At 31.1% G+C, this 23,328-nt stretch overlaps 2 protein-coding genes across 5 annotated transcripts; both read right to left on the bottom strand.

Annotated features, from left to right (window-relative positions):
• Positions 1–7,239: 7,239 nt before the first annotated feature.
• LOC101509925 (transport inhibitor response 1-like protein Os04g0395600) lies at positions 7,240–9,474 on the bottom strand. The gene is made up of 2 exons (XM_073370531.1): positions 9,267–9,474; positions 7,240–9,048 (listed from the first exon to the last, which is right to left on the bottom strand). The coding sequence occupies exons 1-2, from the start codon at positions 9,321–9,323 to the stop codon at positions 7,369–7,371; spliced, it is 1,737 nt and encodes a 578-aa protein (XP_073226632.1). The 5' UTR covers positions 9,324–9,474; the 3' UTR covers positions 7,240–7,368.
• A 297-nt stretch (positions 9,475–9,771) lies between these two features.
• On the bottom strand, positions 9,772–13,618 carry LOC101508967 (F-box/LRR-repeat protein 16-like). 4 transcript variants are annotated; one of them, XM_027330875.2, is made up of 2 exons: positions 11,737–13,618; positions 9,772–11,483 (listed from the first exon to the last, which is right to left on the bottom strand). In XM_027330875.2, the coding sequence occupies exon 1, from the start codon at positions 13,502–13,504 to the stop codon at positions 11,783–11,785; it is 1,722 nt and encodes a 573-aa protein (XP_027186676.1). In that variant the 5' UTR covers positions 13,505–13,618; the 3' UTR covers positions 9,772–11,483; positions 11,737–11,782. The 4 variants fall into 4 exon arrangements, with proteins under 4 accessions (XP_027186676.1, XP_027186678.1, XP_004515522.1 ...); XM_027330877.2 differs by having other exon boundaries at positions 9,772–10,356; XM_004515465.4 differs by having other exon boundaries at positions 9,772–10,334.
• Between the last annotated feature and the right edge of the window lie 9,710 nt (positions 13,619–23,328).

Genomic DNA, 23,328 nt, shown 5'->3' with positions numbered 1-23,328 from the left:
ATCTACCTCCAGTCGCGCATACTCTATTTAGAAAGGAAAAAAATGTTTAATGTAAATTTCCAGAAGGATACTCTTCAAACATTATAAATTTAGTTTGTAAGAAAGACCTCAAGTTAAAAGGTTTGAAGACCCATGATTGTCATATTCTAATGGAGCATTTGCTACCGATAGGTATACGTTCCATTTTACCTAAAAAAGTTCGACGAGCCATAACTAGATTATGTTTCTTCTTCAGAGAAATTTGTAGTAAAGTGATCGATCCTTATAAATTACCGACATTGTAGAGGGAAATTGTTGTTACTTTGTGTGAGCTTGAAATGTATTTCCCACCTTCGTGTTTTGATAAAATGGTTCACCTTACTGTTCATCTTGTTAAGGAGACACAACTTTGTGGGCCAGCTTATATGAGATGGATGTATCCGATGTAACGATATATGAAAATATTAAAAGGGTACGTAAAAAGTAGAAGTCGGCCAGAAGGTTGTATTGCTCAACGATACATTGTCGAAGAAGCTGCTGAATTTTGTACTGAATATTTGTCAAATGTTGAATCCATAGGGCTTCCCATGTCTCGTCATTCGGGAAGAATATCAAGAGAATGGATAATTGGAAAGAGACTAATGACTATTTCAAGGACAGAATGGGAGCAGGCACGATTGTATGTTATGCACAATGATGATGAGGTTCAACCGTATGTTCAAATACACATGGATCAGTTATCTAGTTTGAACATGAATATGAATCAAAATTGGATAACTCGAGAGCACAATCGAAGTTTTATAAATGGTTAAATAATCACGTAAAGTCAAAGCTTGATATAGACCTCGAATCAATTTCACAGAGATTGAGGTAGCTAGAAAATGGTTCGAGTTTATATGTCTTTTCATACACCGGTTATGTAATTAACGGCTACACATTTTATACCAAAGAACAAGATGATCAAACCACTATGCAAAATAGCAGAGTCACTCTCGTAGCTTAAGCAATGCATGTCTCAAGTGCAAAAGACAAAAACCCAATATATGCAAATATATCATATTTTGGGGTTATCGAGCGCATATGGGAGTTAGACTACACAATGTTTTGTGTTCCCATATTTGGTTGCAAGTGGGTCGATAATAATAATGGCGTCCAGATTGATGAGTCAAGGTTCTTGCTTGTCGATTTTAATAGGGTGGGATAGAAATATGAGCCTTTTATTTTAGCGTCGCAAGCTCAACAAGTGTTTTATGCCACTGATCATGCTGATGATAAATGGTTTGTTGTCCTATCTACCAATAAAATAAGTGATGGTAACAATAATGATGAAGATGTTGGTAATGATCTTTTATTTGCAACATCACAACCACATGAAATTGATTCAACTGATGATGGTTTATATCTTAGAGATGATCATGATGAGGGAACTTGGATTAATCCATCGTTTCGTATCGTTAATGGACAAAAAAATGTGAATCCCACTAGGAAAAGAAGAAGGGCATCTTAATGTGTTTAATTGTTTTGTATAAGTCATGTAATCTGAACTGAGTTCATTTAATTTAATTGTTTGACCTGCTAGAATTGAGCATTTTAGTATTTAGCTTGAACTGTATTTGATACTAAGTTCCTGTAATTTAAGTGTATGTTTGACTTGCCATAACTGATTTTCGGCTTATATTGAACTTGAAAAAGCTTTGTTTGAGTACTGAGAATTTATCTTGAACTTGAATTGATCATCCCAATATGAGCTGATCATGTAATTTAGCATTGATATATATATGTAGTTAAATAATTATTTGGAAAAAAAAATCCAAATCTAGGTATTTTACTTGAACTGAACTGAATATAACTCGTAATTTTACAGCGCTTTTGTCCATAAGCGCTATAAAATTCTTTTAAAAAAAATAAGGAGGTCACAGAACTTTGTTTTATACCAAGTTAAAAGGGTCTTTTAAAGCGTTTGTTGCCAAAGCACTGTAAAAGACTTTTAAAAATATGCTTTCCAAATTTTAAAAATAAAATAAGGAGGTCTTTTACGGTGCTTTAAAAATAAAATAAGGAGGTCTTTTACAGCGCTTTGGCAATAAGCGTTGTATAAGGCATTTAAACAGCCCTATTACATAAGAAAGCAAAGAGGTCTTTTGTAAGACTCATTATCATTTGTCTAGAATATGATAATTTGGCCCATATACCTTAATAAAACAGAGGTAATTAACAATAAATAATAAAGTAGAATCACAATCATAACTAAAAACTACATTCATAAATATAGTTTACAACTTGTTTAGTAGATTCATAAAATATTACATCTTGAAAACAACTATGATTGACTGATTACATCATAAAACAAAATATTAAATTATAATTCCACGAGTTTGGAACTGATCTTCTGATGCTAATTTTATGTCTCATGTTCCTCCATCTGCTAAATAAAAATAATAATAATATTAATTGGGGTGAGATAAAATATCTCAGTGAGCTCTAAAAATAAAAGGGAAAAATAATCTCAAGAAGTTTTTTTAATAAAAGTGTATAAAACGTGAAAAAAAAATAATTATACATCTCATGATAAAAATATTATTGTTATTATTATTATTATTATTATTATTATTATTATTATTATTATTATTATTACTATTATTATTACTATTATTATTATTATTATTATTATTATTATTATTATTATTATACGTGTCTATATATGTGTGTATATTGTGCAAAAACATATGCATGACCTCAAATCTTTTCCTTTGGAATAAGGAAAAGTCGCCCAATATCTTAATGTGGGTCACTAAAATAATTGAGTGCTAATTGGTAAAGGTGGTCTGGCCAAACCCCAATCAGCATCCTGATTGTTCTCCTTTACCTATTATTCCATGCCTGGAATAACCTAAATGTCCCACCGTGAGTAAGGCCATGCATGATTTGATTAATGATATTGTACAAACTTGAAATGTTTTGTATGAAGTGCACCTGTTATGTCATATATAAACTGCATTTTTTCATTCATAACAATTATAAATAACTTTAGGCAATATACGAAACTCATAATAATTTAATCCTAAGTCCTTAATCCTAAGTCCTTAATTCAAAATAATAATAATAATAATAATAATAATAATAATAATAATAATAATAATAATAATATCTTTATCATGAGATGTATAATTATTTTTTTTACGTTTTATACACTTTTATGAAAGAAACTCCTTGAGATTGTTTTTCCCTTTATTTTTAGATCTCACTGAGATATTTTATCTCACCCCAATTATTATTATTTTTATTTAGCAGCTGGAGGAACATGAGACATGAAATTAGCATCAGAAGATCAGCTCCAAACTCGTGAAATTAGAATTTAATATTTTGTTTTATGATGTAATCAGTCAATCGTAGTTGTTTTCAAGATATAATATTTTATGAATCTACTAAACAAGTTGTAAACTATATTTATGAATGTGTTTTCAGTTGTGATGGTGATTCTAATTTATTATTTATTGTTAATTACCTCTGTTTTATTAAGGTGTATGGGTCAAATTATTATATTCTAGACAAATGATAGTGGGTCTTACACCTACAAAAATGATTTAATAGGTCTAGATTAATCTCTATTGACTCGATTAGATTCTCTATGTTACTCATCTTTGACATATATTGGGGGTGAAGAATGAATATGTGATTGTTGGCATATTGCTTCCCGACAAACATATGCTTTCATGTGATTACTATTGATAATTATAGTTGACAGTAAGAAAAAGATAAATAATTAAAGAATAATATAAAATTTAAAATGATAGTGTTAATAATTATGAGATAATTGATATAATATTTCTAAATTAATTAATATGATTATCTTTCATCTAATTATAATTATCTTCTGACCACTTTCATCTAATTTTAAGATATATTTAACTTTCAGTTGTATTTCACACCTACATTGGTTATGCTTAATTTTCTACCAAGTTTCGACTAGCATTCCTTGATGGAATGGCAATGTCGTTTAACGTATGACTTTTGAATCCTAATAGCTTCATGTTGTTTATTTGCTTGGAAAGTTGTGGTACCAAAAAGGAAAATATATGGTAATTATTCACTTTCCTATGCATAAGAAGGGATATCCCATGCATTTTTCGTTTTGGTTCTATTTATATTTTCCTTTATCAATAGAAACGGTTGAAACATACAGAGTATGTTAGTTATTTTTTAACTCTATAAATATTAAAGTTCCACAATGGATATTGGATAGTTTAATATATAGGATAACTTCTTTTACTATATAAAGAGTGTCAAGCTCTTGAGAAAAGTACACCAAAGTTAGATGCAATTCTCAATTTTTTCTCTTCTCTCTCTCTTCTGCTCGATGCAGTTCTCCCATTTCTGTATGTCCCTTTGATAGTTTTAGAGTGGTCCTAAATACCACTATCCTTTAGGTTTTATAGCGATTTTCATGTCGTAGTCTCATTGAAATATGAGTGGTCTTAGTACCATACTTCTAGAGTGACCATTATATATTGATGGTGTAATTCTATAACGATTTTCTACAATGCAAAAAATTACCGATACAATTGTAATTGGATTGTTTTATTTTGGGACGTCGTGGTTGATAGTCTGTTTGCACAATTTTGGTCAGTGTTCTGAAACGTCTTAAAGAGAGCGACCTAGTTCGCGACTCAACTCAGTAATATCTTCGGAGGTTGAAAATTATTTTTAAAAACAGTTTATTGATCCGAAAATAATAATTTTAATATGTATCTTTTTGTCATGTCTACCGAAGAGATTACTAGTTGTAGCTCTATTGCTTCTAACTTTAACAAATCGTTTCATTTTGAGGGATATCACTTCAAACGATGACAACAAATATGATTAAATTGTTTATTCCTATATATGTGCATCAAACACTTGATAAAATAACTGAGTTGAAATAACTTAAATTGTAATTAATTTTGTGAAAAGCCATTGTGTCGTTACTTGTGTAGTAATTTTGGAAAGGTGAACATTCAACATAGTTATATGTTTGGTGCAATAAATATAGTCTTGTGTTAAAGAATCAACAAAAACTCCATGCACCAAAAAAACAGTGAAACATTATTGTTATTATCTTTGAAAAGGAAAATAAGATTACAGAATTAAACAAGCTAACACAGTATCTCTTACTTTTTCATTTAAGATAATGTTAATAGAAGAGAAAATAACATCTATTATAACTTAATTAAAGGATGGGTTAGAATGACCCTTGTTTGCAAAACAATCAGGAGAAAATAATTGACCTTGTGGATGAGAGGTTAAAGATGCACATTAGAAAATGACCCAATTGAATCATATTAAATCTAGCCGTGAATAATGCCTCTCCAAGAAAAATCAGTTTTACCATGGAAACTTTGTTTCTATAACATTGTAAAAAGAAAATTAAAAAAAAAAGATATATATATTTGTTGAAAATTCTAATATGAACCATAGTCCGCCATGGACCAATTTTAAAAAATGTTTAAAACTTCAACGATCACAAACATCATCTCTTAGAAGTAAATGTTAATGGTTGCCTTTATTTTTGAAGCTGAGATAATGGCTTAAATAATATTGATTCGATAACAATACAAAACACAAATATGTACCTCGTATTTAATCAACATCAATTAAGTTATTGTCTTATTCAAAATAATAAGAAGGATCATAAACTATTATTTATGAAGCATATATTTCAGGTTACCATTTTGTTTAGAAAAATAAAAAAGATTAAATATTATTGATAATTGTCACACTAAAAATAAAATATAATCCAAAACAATTGTTGAAACATTGATATAGTTGGTCTTAAAATCAAGTTTATCAATTTTTTTATTATCATTTTTATTTATATTTCATTCTAAAGAAAATATTATCAAGTTTCGCTGTCAAACATCTAATTCTACACATTAAGGAATTAAAAAAATAAAGATTTTGTATTAAAAAACAGTTTTAACTTTTTAAAAAATAGAAGATGCTAAGTACCTAAAGACGCATGTTAAGGAATAAAAATAAAAATAGTTTCTTGAAATTTATATATTTAATTTCTCAAAAAGTTAGAAATTGATTTTTTGTTTTAAGACAATTTCTATATTTTGATCATTTAACATGTGTTCTTAAGGCATTTGTTAGCCAGATACTTCGGCAAAGGCCTTAGAACATCAAGAATGGTATGTGTTTCACCTATTTAGCAAGAAGGTAAATAGACTCCTTCATTATAGAGTCAAATATTTGGGTGCATATATAGAGAATGATGTTAATAGATATATTTATCTTTTTTTAATTTTTCGTCGGTGTCACTTAATAAATTGTATCGTTATATATCAATAACTTAGAAATATAATAATATAGTAAAAGTTTTAGATAAGACTTATTTAGTAAAAGTTTTTGAAAAGTTAGATTGAATAAATTTAATTTATTAAATATTAACATTAAAAAATGAGTGATGTATACATGCACAATCCGCTTAAACACTCAAATAAAAGAGTTAGAGCTCCATTGTAGATACTTTTACAACACTATTAACATTTGTCTAGTTTATTTACTCATTTGTTTTTCATATCTTAGTTCTCTATTTGCAAACTAATTTGATGTCATAGAGTGATTCTGATTTTGCCTTCATGATTTAAACAAAAATCCATAAATTTTTAGTTTCTATAAAATTTTAAAATTTTATTTTTAATTCTTATAATTTTATTTTTCATGATTTGGTCCTTCAAAAACAATTTATTTACTTTTAAACACTATTCAAAAATTTTGTAACAAAATGACACTTTTAGTCTCTCATAAAAATCTCTATAAAATTAAAATAGAGATTAAAATCAAATAATTTTGTTGAGAACTAAATTTAAAATGTCATAGTTAAATATTGGACTTGCAATGCTAGAAACTGTTCCTTTTGCATTTCCATGTTTTGGAACATACCGGCAATCCATAAACTTTTGAAAGGTACCTATACATGCCTTATCAAATTAAATACTAGTAAATGAAAATAAATTTTTAAAAATAATAAAAACAATTTTTGACATTTTTTTATTTCTAAAAATATAAACAATTTATCGTTTCAAAAGTTTTTTAACTCTTTAACACAAATTTTAGAAAAAATAAATAAAAAATATTTTCACAATTAAACCATCCCTTAAATGTCCCTTAAATGTTGTTCATAGTAAATTTAATCTGTCCTATATTTGATATCTTATCCATAAACAATAGACATGTTGGACACAAACACATTAAATATGTCTGGCAATGCAAAGTACATTAGAAGGCAAGCAATATTTCACAATTAAAAATCTCATACAAAATTCATTGGACAGCTATCAACACACACATTATTCCGAATAAACAAGAAAGGATATGTGTCACATTGAGTTTCCTTTGCTTCTATTCTCAATAATAAACACCGACACCATAAGGTGTGATTATTTTTCTCAATGATGACCTTGTAAAGGTTTTTAGCTCAGAAACAAAATCATCATCAACCAAACTACAGTTCTTTAAATTTACCTCTTTCAATGCTCTACAATTTTCTATTACTTCTCTCACCCCCTTAGCCGTAACATAACAATTTTGGATATCTAGAAGCAATAGCCCACTGCACCACTTTGAGATTATTGAGAGTGCTTCATCTTCAATTCTTGACCCTGACAAATTCAACATCCCCAATTTTGAAACTTCAAAGTTTATCTCAAACCTTTCAATTATTGTATTGGCAAGGTTTAAATGCCTTATCTCAGAGCATCTCTTCATAACCTCAACAATGGATTCTCCAGATATACCCTCACAAGCATTTAAGTCAAGAAGTTGTAAACTTGGACAAATGAAAGAAAATTTTATTAAACTTGCATCTTTGAGTAAAATATTATCACCCAAATAAACTGTTTTCACTTGATGGTTGATAGCAAAATTAAACATGGAATTGGAATCTTCCTCGCCTTGTACTCCAATATATGTTCTCTCCATTTTGATATCGCTGAGAAAAGGACAGTTTCTTGTGAGTATGAAAAAGGTTGAGTCCGTGAGCTGACAACAACCACTAAGGTCTATAGATGTCAAGTTAAGAAGAAATGTAGATAACTTGCTGATAGATTCATCGGTTAGAAAGTCGGCTTTTCGAAGATCTAAGCATTGGACATATTGACATTTGGATAACACATAAAAGATTCCTGAAAATGTAAAGTTGCAACAGTCTTGGAGAACAAGCTTCTTAAGAAAAACGCTCGAACCCCCTGCAACTGATATAAGAAACTCGTCCGAGATAAAAGAGTTTGACAAATCAATTGTGTTTAATCTTTTCAAGGTTGTTAATGAGTCAATCAAATCCAAGTTAATGTGTAGGGGTGTCAAACCAGGACCATGTATTCTTTTCTTTTCAATGTTAAAAGAAATGGAAGCCAAACCTGGTCTCATTCGGATTGCGGAAACAATGCCAATTTGGGATATCTTAAAACATTTGAAGAATGAAATTTCTTCCATTGATCTGCAGTTCTGGCATAGAGACATAAGTGATTTATCAGTGATCAAGTGATTACCGGAAAGATCGATCTTGCGTATATTCTCAAGCATGGAAGATAGTCGTACTATCCCGAAATCGGATGCTTGAGAATCCAATGGAAAGCTAATGTCAAGCTCTTCAAGAAATGGGAAACAATAAGCTATCAATACTAGATGACTATCATGCAAATAACCAATGTTTGAGCAGATCAAAGCCTTCAAATTTACCATCTTTGAACCAAGTTCACGCAACTCATCAATAGGAAGTGTTCTTTGGTTGGAAAGATTAACCAAATCAAGGTCTAACTCAGATTGTGAAATTTGATGAAGCAAGCCTTTTAGTTCACCATTGAAGTAACTGAGGTCTATGACTTTGAGCCTTAAAAACCTCGAGAGTAGCCGAGGAAGGAATAGAACTGTTCGATCATGTAGTGTTAGAGAAAATTTAACCCGGTTTGTAATAGGAATGAACTTCTTGCAGGCCATAGAAACAGACTCCAAATCATGTCCTTGACCAAGGAATCTAAAGACCAATTCCCAGCATTTTTCAGGAAAATCTTTCACTGACATATTGATCTAATAAGAAGAAAGAAACAAAAGTCTTAGCAAACCAAGCTTGGAACAAGAAGCAAAAGTTATTGTTAAGATGTAACTGATAAAAAACATTAATGATTTAATGATTCATCAACACAATAAACCAATCCAATTAGTGAAAGTCTTGGATTATGGTCAGATAAGATGGCAGGCTGATGAAGTTGAAGAAATGGAGGCCATGTATTGTAATTGACCAGTACCTGTTCAAAGCATGAAACTCTAGAAGGCCTTTTGCTTGTTAGGTTGGCATAAATCATATTTCAAGGTGATCTGTAATATTCACTTGAGGCTTTTCACATTGTGGTGGGGTGCCATGAAATAAAATACTCCACCACCCAACAAACCCCACATTTTTCATTTGAAGAAACTAAATTTAAATGTGTTTTTTCTTACATGGAACTCAAACCTTATCCATTTTTTTAGACATTTATGAATGTGCAACGCATGACTTCTTTGTGTACAAGAATATTTGATTCATGAACACAGCTTTTAAAATCTGTCATGCTTTGCATAAAGTAATTTAGAATTAATAAAATCAGATAGCAAAAAGTAATTTCAAAAAGGAAAAACATACCTGGTAGCAATTGTATTCATTTTAATGTCATTATATAATAATTTGTCTATGAAACGCAAATACCTTTGAATTACACGTGTCACTGTATCTGACACAAGTCGATGTCTGACACTCGTATGACACATGTCTAGTAACTCAGACAAATGTCCTATAAAAAAATTTATTTACTTTAATACACGTTAACGTGTCCTTAGACAGATCTCAAATACATACACAAAGAGTTAAAGATTTGTCAACAATAATGAGCAATGAGGAGTTAAAGACATTAAATTTGATTATTTTCGGTAGTAGATGAACGAATGAAGGTGAAAAGCTATCATATATATATCTTGTTTTAATTTTTTGCGCCCCCTTTAGGTCCTTCAGCAAAACCAAACCAAAGTTGCTTCTACATCTTTAATTCCCTTTAGGTCCTTCAAAATTCTTCCAGTGGATTTTGAGTCCCAGCTCTCATGTCAATAGGAGTCATAAATTTCAATTCAGTGCATAGAACAGATTATGAAAAACCTCCAATAATAAAAAATCAAGTCGCCATAAGCAGAATCAAACACCAACAACAAAGATTAATCAGAATCTAAACAGCAACAACACAAAAAAGCCCAACAGCTCCACTGCAAGTTCCTCTAACTAGATCCCAGCCATGAACAATTTACAACTATTCCTTACATTTTGTTATTCCATACTGATTTACAACCTGGGGAATACAGGAGTTATTCCTTAATACATGACAACATAGAATTCAGTATTAGCATAAATGAATCATTTCAAAAGTTTGGCATGTAAATTCAAAACAAAAAGATTTTCTGATACATTTTAACTAATGTGCATTATCTACTACTTAAGGATGGTAATAGATTTTATCTTGTTATTGACAAAATTAAAATTAATTAAACACTAAAATGAAAGCAAAAAAGAAACAATAGCAGGTTCATTTTTTGATTGTGCTTATGGTGGGGTTGGGAGTGTCATGTCATGCAATATAGTTATTGTGAATTGTGATAATTTCTCCCATGTGCACACCTTGTGCTTTGGGGTTTGAAATTGAATTAAACACTCTCTTTGCCTTTAATAACAACAACAACAACAATCAACTTTCTATTGAACTTTCTGCACAATGAACAATAAATGGCAAACCATCCATTTTATTTTGGACCATGTTGTTGCCTTCCTGTAAGATTAACTAGGGACTTACAGACTTACACTGTGCAGGCATGCATCCTAACTTCTAATCTTAAACACGAAACAAGATCCATACACAAATGTGCATGAATAAGTATAAGAGGATATTTTCTAAAGTATCTAATGAAAGGAAGGGGAAAATCAATAATTAAATTTGTAGAATAATATCAACATCAAACCAAAGTCGCAAAGCCAATTTTGACAACTTGAAGGTTCAATCAAAATATAGATCAAGCTTGACTAACAATTCCAACCAAAGACCACCACATCCACATTCATCTACAAAATCTAGTAGTCAATTAGTTTAGTTCAACCAAAAATGTCCATGATTTCAAATCATAATCACATGCACACCCACACTACCTCTTACTCTCTTACATATATCACAAGTTCTTAAGAAAACAGAAAACTCTTGCATGTAAGAAAATGGGTTCAATATACACCTACTTGCTTCGTGGAATACATAATCCCAAGGTGATATTATGACAGAGAAAAAGTAGAAAGACTGAAAGAGTATATGGTTGATGTTTATAAGTTTTGTCCAAAAAGAATTAACATAAAGTAGGTTTTTGAAAGTTGATATGACCTATGGTAAACTCAAAAAAATAACATCAGAGAATAGTGTGCTATGACAAGCGGGCAAAAACCAAGCTTCTGATGAGGGCTGCAATAAGTGTGACACAAGAATCAAATCCAGGTGATATAATTCAAGGGAAAGCAAAGAAAAGCAAAGCAATTTAAAATTGTGTATAACACCTAACTACTTGCATTACATTGTGCACTATATAAAAATATTACGGTAGACAATTACTTAGGCAATTATGATGCACAGAGAGATAAGAAATACAATGAATGTATATTGACATTTTCAAAGAAAAAATCTCAAATAAGTAATTCCTAAAACATAAATATCTTACTTTTCAGAGTTCAGAGTTCAAACTTCAGGAGAGCACTTCCAACATACTAACAAACAAGACATCCATGACGCAAGAAGAGTTTCCTCTTGCTGTCACTACAATGAAAACCAGGCGGAGCCGTTAACTTTCTCAATGAAGGTCTTATAAATACAATTGAGTCAACAACATCAGCAGCCACTTTACAACAACCATGCAAATTTATCTCTCTCAGCTTTGTGCAGTTTACTACAACTTGCCTCACTCCCTTTTCTGTGACATCAAAACAACGTGCCAAGTCAAGTTGTAGTAGCCCAAAGCAACTCTTTGAGATCATGTCGAGTGATCTATCATCAATTCCAGACTCTGACAAGTTCAACACCTCCAGCGTGGAAACTTGAAAGTCCATTCTAAGTAGCTTCAGTCCTGAACAACAGGCTAGGTTCAAATGTCTAATCTTACTACATTTCCTTAAAACTTGACCAATATCTACTTCAGATATGCCATTGCAAGAACTCAAATCCAAGAGCTGTAAATTGGGGAAAATGGAAGCAAACTTATTGATGTCTTCATCCCTCAACCATGTATTATGAGCTAAACGGAGAGACTTTAATTGAGGATTCACAACAAAATTCATCAAAGTATAAGAATTTTCGACACACTTTTTCCCAATACTCGTGTATTCCATTCTGACCTCACTAAGTGAAGCACATTTCGTAACGAATGTAAACAAAGCAAAATCAGTGAGTCCACTACATTTACTAATGTTTATAGACACCAAATCAGTAAGAAACGAAGACAACTCAACCACATGCCAATCATTCAAAAATTCAGCATTTTGAAGATCCAAATGTTGTAAAAATCGACAATTAGACAATAAGCAAAAGATTCCAACATAACTATAGCCAAAGCAACCTTGGAGTACAAGCTTCCTCAAAGGAAGACCTTTCTCCGCGACAGCCGAAAGAAATTCATCCGATATATACGAATACGACAAATCAATACAAGTTAAACCCTTCAAAATCACCAACGAGTCAAAAAAATTATCATTTCCACCAAATAACCTCAATTTATTAAAGGAGAGAGACCTCAAACCCGGTCTCTCGCGAATCGCGGAAGCAATGCCATGGTTTGTTATAAATGAGCATTTAAACATCACAACCTCTTCAAGAAACTCAGAATTCTTACACAAATGAAAAAACAATGTGTCGTTTATATAGTAATGACCTGAGAAATTAACCTTGCGAAGCTTAGGAAGCTTAATTGACATGGAATTTACAACAATATCAGTAATTTGGATATCTTTAGGGTTACTTAGGTCAAGTTGTTGGAGAAAAGGGAAAAAATTGGAAATGAAGAGAGTGTCGTTGTTGCGTAGAGAAGTTATGTTGGAACAAGTGAGAGAGGTTAAAGTCGTAATTTTCTTGGAGAAAATTCGCAATCCATTTAAGGGAATGGTGTGTTGGTTGGAGAGATTGAGGGATTTAAGGGGGAAGGGGGAATTGGAGATTTGGATGAGAAGCGCGTCGAGGTTAGTGTCGTTGGAGATGCGCGTGAGGTTGAGGGAGGTGAGGTTTGGGAACCTGTGGAAGAGGCGAGAGAGGAAAGGGAGAGCTTGATCGGAGATTGTGAAGGAGCGTTTCAGATGGTTGCTGATGGAGAGGAATTGTTTGGAGACGGCGGAGAGAGATTCTAAGTGGCGGTGGTTGTTGTCGCCGGCGTCGGAGTTAGTTAGGAATTTGAACACGGATTCCCAACACTCATCGGGTAACTGTAAATGTGTTGTTGCCATTGTGAGTCAATGCGAAATTCTCTTCACTCGCCACTTCAAACCATTTATCTTCCACTCATCTTCTTAATTATCTTTTCATCTTTCTTCTTTTGAAATTAATAAGAGACATTTCATTTGGCACCGGTTCATATTAGATCCAGAATTGTCTACTTCATTAATTCATTATTTAATAAATAATAATAATTAAGTAATTTTCTTTAAAATAGGTGATTTATGTTGATAATTATAGAAGTAATCATTATTTTTTGTTTAAGTTGGTTTATAAAAAATATAGTTAAATATAGTAAATCATTTAAATTCATTAATTTAATTTAATTTAATTTAATTTATATACATAATCAATATAAAGTTTTTTTACACAATCGATTAATAATATTTTTCACCTAATTAATAGAAAAATAAAATTAAGAGAAACTAAAGTGAGTTACAAACAATTCTATATTTGTTTTTTAATTTTCAAAAATAAAAAAAAAATATCAAATTGTTTTTTAGAAAAAGTTATACTTTTCTTTTTCTTTTTGTGGCTCAATTGGTAGTGGACGAGGCGGTACTTATCTCCCGGGTATCGGGCTTGAATCTCACGGAAAGCAAAAACTCGTTATTTCCACTAGGTGGATAGGGGTGAGAAGATCATGAGTAGCACCGGTAACGGTAATGGCGTATCAGGCTTGAATCTCACGGAAGGCAAAAACTTGTTATTTCCACTAGATGGATAGGGGGCTAGAAGGTCATGAGGTAGCATCGCCGGTAACGGATTTTGACTCAACACATGTTTGATTTGTTTCTACATAATAGAAATGTATCAAACAAATAAAGTGAAGCTACAATTTATAGTTCCGCAAGAAATACCACATCAACCAAGCAACATGAAAAAATATCATAAGTTATATTTGGATAAACAAGTTGACTATAGTTGGACACTATTCTACGGTAAAAGAGAACAATTAGTTAAATGAATGAGAGAATCATATTCTTCATGATCAACCTCTAAATAATGAATTTAAATCAAGTTATGAATAAATGGTTTGATTTTGCAAAATTCCAAACAATTTGTTTTCGTAGATAATCAATTGGTTGATCCTCGTATCAATCCACCCTAACCTCCACCACAATCTACCCAACATTTGTTCCAAGAACCAATGTTAAACATAACAAATCAATATTATATACCAACAGCGTCTGACCCTCAACCGCCTCCTCTTACTTATTTCCACACACCACATCGATCATACGAGTTCACGTTGAGGGAACAGTCTAATTTTGACAATTGACAACCACAACAAAAAGACAACTGTCGATTATCTTTGGCATCAAGTGAAGATGAATTATTGTATAACACATTTAATACTCGTTATAATACACTTGAGTCAACTACCCTGTTACTTAATAATATCTATCAATAAAGCATCTAGATTCCAAGCTTTGAGAATGCATATACTCTGCTAAATCAAATATCAAACTAGACTTAAGGTGGAAGTAGTTCTTTTGCAGCACTTCCCCCTCGACATCCTCAAAAACAAAAAGATGAAGATGAAAAAGAAGAACAAACTCATGATGTACCAAGGCGTCGTCAAAATTCTGTACATATAAGAAAACCTTGGCAATGTGCTACTAAAGGCCACATTCAACAATAATTTTTTCGCAACTTTTGTAAAACTTGTGTTGTTATTTTTTATGAGTGAATTTTAACGAATTATATAATTATATTTTTTTTTTCATGAAGTTTAAAAAAATATGGATGTATGAGTCCATTTTTCAAACGACAACTTCTATATTTAAAACAAAAACAAAAATAAAAACAAACCAACACTAAATCGTCATTGCAAAAGTAGATTTCATTTTAGGAAGTCTCATTTGCAAATGACGACTTCCTACTATACCAAAAAATTGGATAGATTAATATATAGTTTTGAAAAGAGAATGTATTAGTAAATAGTTTTCAAAAAATGATTATTTAAAAAAAAAACCCAACATATGTATCCTTTGTTTCCCTTCCCCAAAATTAAAAGAAGAATCATATGTTGTTTAGATTAGTTTTCAATGATAATTAGATCCAACCAATCTCTCTAAATCATTAGTGTGTAAGCTCAAAACTATAAGGGTTGTTTATAGTTTGAGTATTGTTCTAAAAATCCTATTATGGTTATGATAACGTTTCAGCAAGTGTACTTAATCGTTGCAAGTAATAATAAAACAGTAGTACCGAGTGTCGAACTCAAGGATTGTGTTTTACTATTGAGTTGTATTTAATTATTAAAATTGAACAAAAAGTTTCCGAATTGATTGAAATAATATTTGAAATTAACAACAATAATAAAATTGATCCTTTATAATAAGAAAAATATCAAGGATGAGTTTCACTTCGAATCCAACTTTGGTGTCTAATTTGATCCTAGTTATTGAATTCCTTTATTGAATTATTACCAAATTCTCTTTATTATTCTTGCCCTAATGTCTTAGTGACAGAACCTTTAATTCCAAAGTAACCCCTAATTCCTTAGTGGATTTAAGATTATGAGTTGTATTTAATTATTAAAATTGAACAAAAAGTTTCCGAATTGATTGAAATAATATTTGAAATTAACAACAATAATAAAATTGATCCTTTATAATAAGAAAAATATCAAGGATGAGTTTCACTTCGAATCCAACTTTGGTGTCTAATTTGATCCTAGTTATTGAATTCCTTTATTGAATTATTACCAAATTCTCTTTATTATTCTTGCCCTAATGTCTTAGTGACAGAACCTTTAATTCCAAAGTAACCCCTAATTCCTTAGTGGATTTAAGATTACAATAAAGCCTTATCGAACATGAATTCTCTTTTTAAACTATTGCATTTGCAACTAATTTAACTGGTTTCATGACATGCATTTATCCCTAGACTACAAATTCATGAATTTCTCATCTCAAACATTCGTAAAGTCCACTTTCGTTTCAAAATACGAATCTTAGAACAATTTAATATTGATCAAGAAATAAAAAGCATTAAGCACAGAGATAGAGAAAAATAATTCAATAAACTCATTCATATAACTAGAAATCAAATAAGAAAAATAAGAGTTTCATCTTGTTACTCATCCCTAACAAATAGGGTTTAGTTACTCATGACAGAGATAAAAAAGATAGAGATTAGAGAAGAATTACAAGAAAGATTCATGAATGATTCTTCATAAAACTGCTTCAATGGTGTTAGAAACGGACGTCTTTGAGTTTCTATACTAGAGCACAAGTCTCCCCACATCTCAATGAACCAAAAGATTGGAAAAAAAACATGTTTTTAAACATTCAGCTGTTGTGGTTCAGACGCACAACTTTTTATGTTTGACGTTTTATGCATTGTTCTCCTCTTTTGAGTCTGAATGGGGTTCCAGTGGCTTCATGAAAGTTTTAGCTATGGATCTTAGCTTTCATTTACACTTGATTTGACTCGAATTGGACTTATACAACTCCAGATATGGCCGAAATACTCAACATAGGTCGTGTTGATTTGTCACTAAAATTCAGCACTGCATTAAAACAAGAAAACAATGCAAAACTGAGAAAAATCTCTACTTAATAAAGGAAATAAGAACATAAACATTTCATTAAATCAAAGAACTAAAATCAACAAAATATATCAAATAGTTCCTTAAATTAACTAATGAATAAAAGATAACTAAGACTAAAAACAATGAAAAATATGCATATGATGAAGAGTCATCACAACCCCAAACTTAATATATTGTTTGTCCCCAAGCAATGATTAATTTCAAATTTGGTACAGTTAAAAGCAAATTTAAACTCAATTTCTCAAATCAAATCTAACTCAATTTCAAAGTCCCAACTATTACAAAACATTTATCATACTCCATGGTTGTTTACAAAAAAACAACACAATTTGTACACTAGCATACATTCATAAAGTTCAACTATTTCTTCACACAATCTCGCCAAAATTTCTCTCAAGTGTTTAGCAAGGGTTATGAATTTATCACCCAAATCCTAGAACATGCATCACGCTACCATAGGCTTGAAAAAATTCTAGTTAGCAATCACAATGCAACAAACACATACACTTTTGGAGGACTTTCGGATTATAATGTGACTTAGGTAAGGGTAGGACATTTTGAGATAGTAGGTTTTACTACTTGGAGTTAGGTACACATTTTTAAATTATTCTACCACTTTTTTTTCTTCACATTTTTATTGTGGAGATTCTCAAACATTGACAATAGAACCAAGAAGATGTTATTTATCAAAGTACAAAAACTGATTTTTTTTTTACTTTTTTTTTTTTTGAGAACCACCACCCCAAACTTAAAAGGTGATTATCCCGTTAGCGACCCCAAACATAGAATTTTATCAAGACGAGGCAAATTTTTTTTCTACCTAACTCCAAGTAAGGTGATTGAATTAAAGTTAGGTATTTGGTTTGTAATGTGGCTAGTAACCGAAAGAAAGGGCAAAGCTCAAATTGGCTAACAAATGATAAAATTTGCATAGGATAGTTAAAAAGGCTCAAACGATCAAATAAAAGTGTCTCAGTGTATGTATAAATTACAAGTGATGCAAGTCGAAATTAGTGTAAGTTCTGAAGAGATAACACATGTCTGGATAATCACACAACAAATAATTAAAGTGTTTAGGCCCAAAAGCTCACAACTAGGATAATAAGAGAGAGTATGAACTATCTAAATAGTGTCAAACATATCACTACAAAATTTATTTAGTTTTTTTTAAGTAAATAAAAAAAAATTGGCAAGTGAAACTTTGACAACCAAGGTGTAATCAACAATGCATGCATTAATGAAACTTATCGAATTGAACAATGATATGAGCAAAGAAATAGAGTTTAAATTTTAAAATCTGAAACAAATAGTTTAAGACTAGCTTCAAGTTGTTAAAAAATCGTCATCATAGTGCACATTTACACACAATTAAAAAGAAACAAATTCAGATAACAAAAATAAGATTGCAAAAATAAATGTTACCTCTACTTGTGGGTTGCCTCCCACGAAGCGCTTCTTTAAAGTCATTAGCTTGACGCCTCAACTATTGTTAAGGTGGCATATATAAAAGGAAGAACACATCATCCTTCTTCTTCTTCTTTTTGTTTGGTAGAAATTCCATAAACTTGAGAAATAAATATATTGCTTACATGTGTTTTTCAATTTGACATTGATGAGGCATAGATTGAATCTCGAACTTCATCAATCTTTTTTTTTTTCCTTTTCCTCATTCATCTTTTCCTTTTGCTTATCTACTTCTACCACAACAATGAAATCATCTTCAATATTCAACTTCTCCTCCATCTTCTCAAACTTAACCACTTGCTCAAATAACCTCTTACATTGTCTTTCAAATCTTTCAATTGAAACTATGTTATTCTTCATGAATTCAACCAAAACGTCCGTAATTTGAAAGTCTTTGTCATCTGATTCTTTGGATAGAATTTTACGAGGTAGAATTTGTTCCCAATTGATCTTTTTAATATAACACTCATCATTTTCTACTTCTTTGACCAAAAAATCTTCATATTCTATTAGTGCGACAAAGTCATCAAAACAAGTTTTATTCGTATGTCCTTCTCCGCAAGAGTCACACCTAAGGAGCCACATCTGAGAAATCTGAGGGTGATGTTTTAAAAATGTATCTCTCAATATTTGTCCATCAATCATGTGACATATACCAGATATAAGACAACATATCACACTCTTCATATAACTCTAGTAGAATATCATCATTATAATCTTCCATGCTCTACAATGAATAATTATCTCAAACAGAGAAGAGACAAACCACTAGCTCATGACAATAGCAAGCTCAACAAATAAAAATAGAAAATAAAAGAAAAATAATTTTTTTTTCAAAATTAAAAATAAAATAAAAGCAAAACTTTTATTGCAGAGCAAAAAATTTCAATTAAGTAAATAAATTAAATTCAATAGTGATATGGAATTCCCCGACAACAGCGCCAAAAACTTGATAGTGTTTCAGCAAGTGTACTGAATCGTTGCAAGTAATAATAAAACAGTAGTACCGAGTGTCGAACTCAAGGATTGCGTTTTACTAACGAGTTGTATTAAATTACTAGAATTGAATAAAAAGTTTCTGAATTGATTCAAATAATGATTGAAATTAACAATCGTAATAAAATTGATCCTTTATAATAAAAAAATGTCAGGGATGAGTTTCACTTCAAATTCAACCTTGGTGTCTAATTTGATCTTAGTTACTGAATTCCTTTATTGAATTATTACCGAATTCCCTTTATTATTCTTGCCCTAATGTCTTAGTGATAGAACCTTTAATTCCAAAGTAACCCCTAATTCTTTAGTGGATTTAAGATTAGAATTAAGTCTTACCATACAAGAATTCTCTTGTTAAACTATTGCCGTTGTAACTAATTTAATTTGTTTCATGACTTGCATCTATCCCTAGACTATAAATTCATGAATTTCTCATCTCAAGCGTTCGTAATATCCACTTCCATTTCAAAATACGAATTTCAAAACAATTTAATGTTGATCAAGCAATAAAAAGCATTAAGCACAAAGATGAGAAAAATAATTCAATAAACTCATTCATATAACTAGAAATCAAATCAGAAAAATAAGAGTTTCATCTTGTTGCACTCATCCCTAACAAATAGGGTTTAATTACTCATGACAGAAATAAAAAAGATAGAGATAAGAGAAGAATTACAAGAAAGATTCATGAATGGTTCCTAATAAAACTGCTCCAACGGTATTAGAAACGATTGTCTTTGAGTTTCTTTGCTAGGGCACAAGTCTCCTCACTTCCCAATAGTCCAAAAGATCCCTAAAAAGTGAAGAAAAAAAAACTCATTTTTAAACATTCAGCCGCGTGCCACGCCCCCCAGGCGCGAAATTTGCGCTTCAAGCACGACTCGGCAGATTCGAAAGGGAGGAAATGTGCCCCGGGCGCAGCTATTGCGCTTTAGGTGCACAACTTCTTATGTTTGATTTTTTCTTATTTTTCTCTCCTTTTTGGATTTAGAATGGTGTTCTAATGTCTTCATGAAAGTTGTAACTATAGATCTTAGCTTTCATTTGCACTTTCTTTGACTCCAATTGAACTTCTAAAACTCCATATATGGCTGAAATACTTCATATAGGTCATGTTGATTTCTCACCAAAATTCAGCACTGCATTAAAACAAGGAAACAACGCAAAACTATGAAAAATATCTACTTAATAAAGGAAATAAGAACATAAACATTTCATTAAATCAAAGAACTAAAATCAACAAAATATATCAAAGAACTACTTAAATTAACTAATGAATAAAAGATAACTAAGACTAAAAACAATGAAAAATATGCATATGATGAAGAGGCAGATCATTGGCTTGTACTGTGACTAGTAACCGAAATAAAAAGGCAAAGCTCAAAGGGGCTAGCAAAGGATGAAAAATTCATAGGGTAGTTAGAAAGATTCAAATGACCCAAAAAAATTGCCTTAGTGTATGCATAAATTACAAATGATGCAAGTGAGAATTAGTGCAAGTTCTGAAGAGATAACACATGTCTGGATAATCACACAACAAATAATTAAAGTATTAAGGCTCAAAGGTTCACATCTAGGATAATAAGAAATAGTATGAACTATCTAAATGATGTCAAACATGCCACTACAAAATTTATATAGTTTTTTTATTAAAAAAATGGCAAGTGAGACTTCGCCAACCAAAGAGTAATCAACAATGCATGCATTAGTGAAACTTATCGAATTAAGCAATGATATGAGCAAAGAAATATAGTTTAAATTTCAAAATCTGAAATAAATAGTTTAAGACTAGCTTCAAGTTGTTAAAAAAATTTCATCATAGTGCACGTTTACACACAATTAAAAAGAAACAAATTCAAATAAAAATAATAATAAGATTGCAAAAATAAAAGTTACCTCTACCTATGGGTTGCCTCCCACTAAACGCTTCTTTAAATTCATTAGCTTGACGCCTCAATCATTGTCAAGGTGTATTATATAACGGGAATAGCACACCATATTTCTTCTTCTTTTTATTTGCTAGAATTTCCATGAACTTGATAAATAAAAAATGTTGCTTCCATGTCTTTCTCAATTGAACATTGATGAACAAGACATCGATTGAATCTTGAACTTCATCAATCTCTTCTTTTTTCTTTTCCTCGTTCGTATTTTCCTCTTGCTTATCTTCTTCTACCACAACAATGAAATCATCTTCAATCTTTAACTTCTCCGCCATCTTCTCAAACTTAATCACTTTCTCATATAACCTCTCACATTGACTTTCAAATCTTTCAATTGAAAACATGTTATACTTCATAAATTCAACCAAAACATTCGTAATGTGAAAGTCTTTGTCATCTGATTCTTTGGATAGAGTTTTAGGAGATAGAATTTGTTCCCAATTGATCTTTTTAATATAACACTCTTTGTTTTCTGCTTCTTTGACCAAAAAATCTTCATATTTTAATAGTGCGACAAAATCATCAAAACAAGTTTCATTCCTATGTCATTCTCCGTAAAAGTCACACCTAAGAGGCCGCATCTAAGGGATCTGAGGGTCATGTTTTAAAAATGTATCTCTCAAGATTTAACCCTCAATCATGCGACATATACCAGATATAAGACAAGTGTCACGCGCCCCAGGCGCAGCTTTTGCACTTAAAGTTCGAACCGACAAAGTCTTCAGCATGGAAATGCGCCTCAGGCACATCTGTTGTGCTTTAGGTGCACAACTTCTTCTGTTTGATGTTTTCTACATTTTTCTCCTCTTTTGAGTCTGAATTGGGTTCTGGTGTCTTCATGAAAGTTGTAACTATGAATCTTAGTTTTCTTTGCACTTGGTTTGACTCCAATTGGACCTCTAAAACTCTAGATATGGCTGAAATACTCTATATAGGTCATGTTAATTTCTCACCAAAATTTAGCATTGCATTAAAACAAAGTAACAACGCAAAACTCAGAAAAACCTCTACTTAATCAAGGAAATAGGAACATAAAAATTTCATTAAATCAAAGAAATAAAATTAACAAAATATATCAAATAACTCCTTAAATTAACTAATGAATAAAATATAAATAAGACTAAAAACAATGAAAAATATGCATATGATGAAGAGTCATCAAGTTAAAAGGTGAATTGTAAAATCCTCTCTAGATTGATAGGTGACTTGATTGAATCCTTTCTGGGTGGAAAGGAATTGTTGTTACAGATCAAGGTTGATTGTAACAAAAACTGTGTAAAACCAAGAATGTTCTCCGTTTGAACATTTAGCGGAAAATCTCACAGTTGTGAGGACTGGATGTAGTCCGAGTTGGGTGAACCAATATATATCTTTGGGTGGCTCTCTTCCTTATCGCTATTTACTTTCATTCATTTTGATTATAAAGTTAAATAGATAAGCTAAAAATGTGATTTTAACTAAGCAAGAATGTTCTCTGTTTTCTGTTTCCAAAACCATTAACGTTCTCCATTTTCTGTTTTCATAACCAAGATCATTCTTGAATTATTTTCTAAAGAGTTTAACAGGAATTTTTAAATAGGTAAATTTACAATTCAAACCCCTTTCCTTGTAAATTGACATTGCTACTTCAATGGGCATCAGAGTAAGGTCTCTATAGAGTAAACACTTTAACAAGTGCTAGAGTAAAAAATCTAGAAGAAAAAATGTCAAAAGCAAAATACATTGTCGTAAGAGGATATTCAAACAGATCCAACTTCCCTCCTCCCTATAACCCACTCAGTGACATGTGTGCACAACTGCCATTTCACACTTCATCTCTCATGTCACAGACTTTCGTTTCCCCTCAAAAGACTACTTCCTCCATCTTCGA

This window comes from Cicer arietinum, chromosome 6 (assembly GCF_000331145.2).
Source record: "Cicer arietinum cultivar CDC Frontier isolate Library 1 chromosome 6, Cicar.CDCFrontier_v2.0, whole genome shotgun sequence".
Taxonomy (NCBI): domain Eukaryota; kingdom Viridiplantae; phylum Streptophyta; class Magnoliopsida; order Fabales; family Fabaceae; genus Cicer; species Cicer arietinum.
This window is presented reverse-complemented; position numbering and strand designations above follow the sequence as displayed.

Coding starts and splice junctions, on each gene's coding strand:
- LOC101509925 (XM_073370531.1), bottom strand. CDS start 9,323: ATGATTTATGCCAACCTAACAAGCAAAAGGCCTTCTAGAGTTTCATGC. Junction 9,049..9,266: donor GAGTTTCATGCTTTGAACAG/GTACTGGTCAAT, acceptor TCTTCTTATTAG/ATCAATATGTCAGTGAAAGA.
- LOC101508967 (XM_027330875.2), bottom strand. CDS start 13,504: ATGGCAACAACACATTTACAGTTACCCGATGAGTGTTGGGAATCCGTG.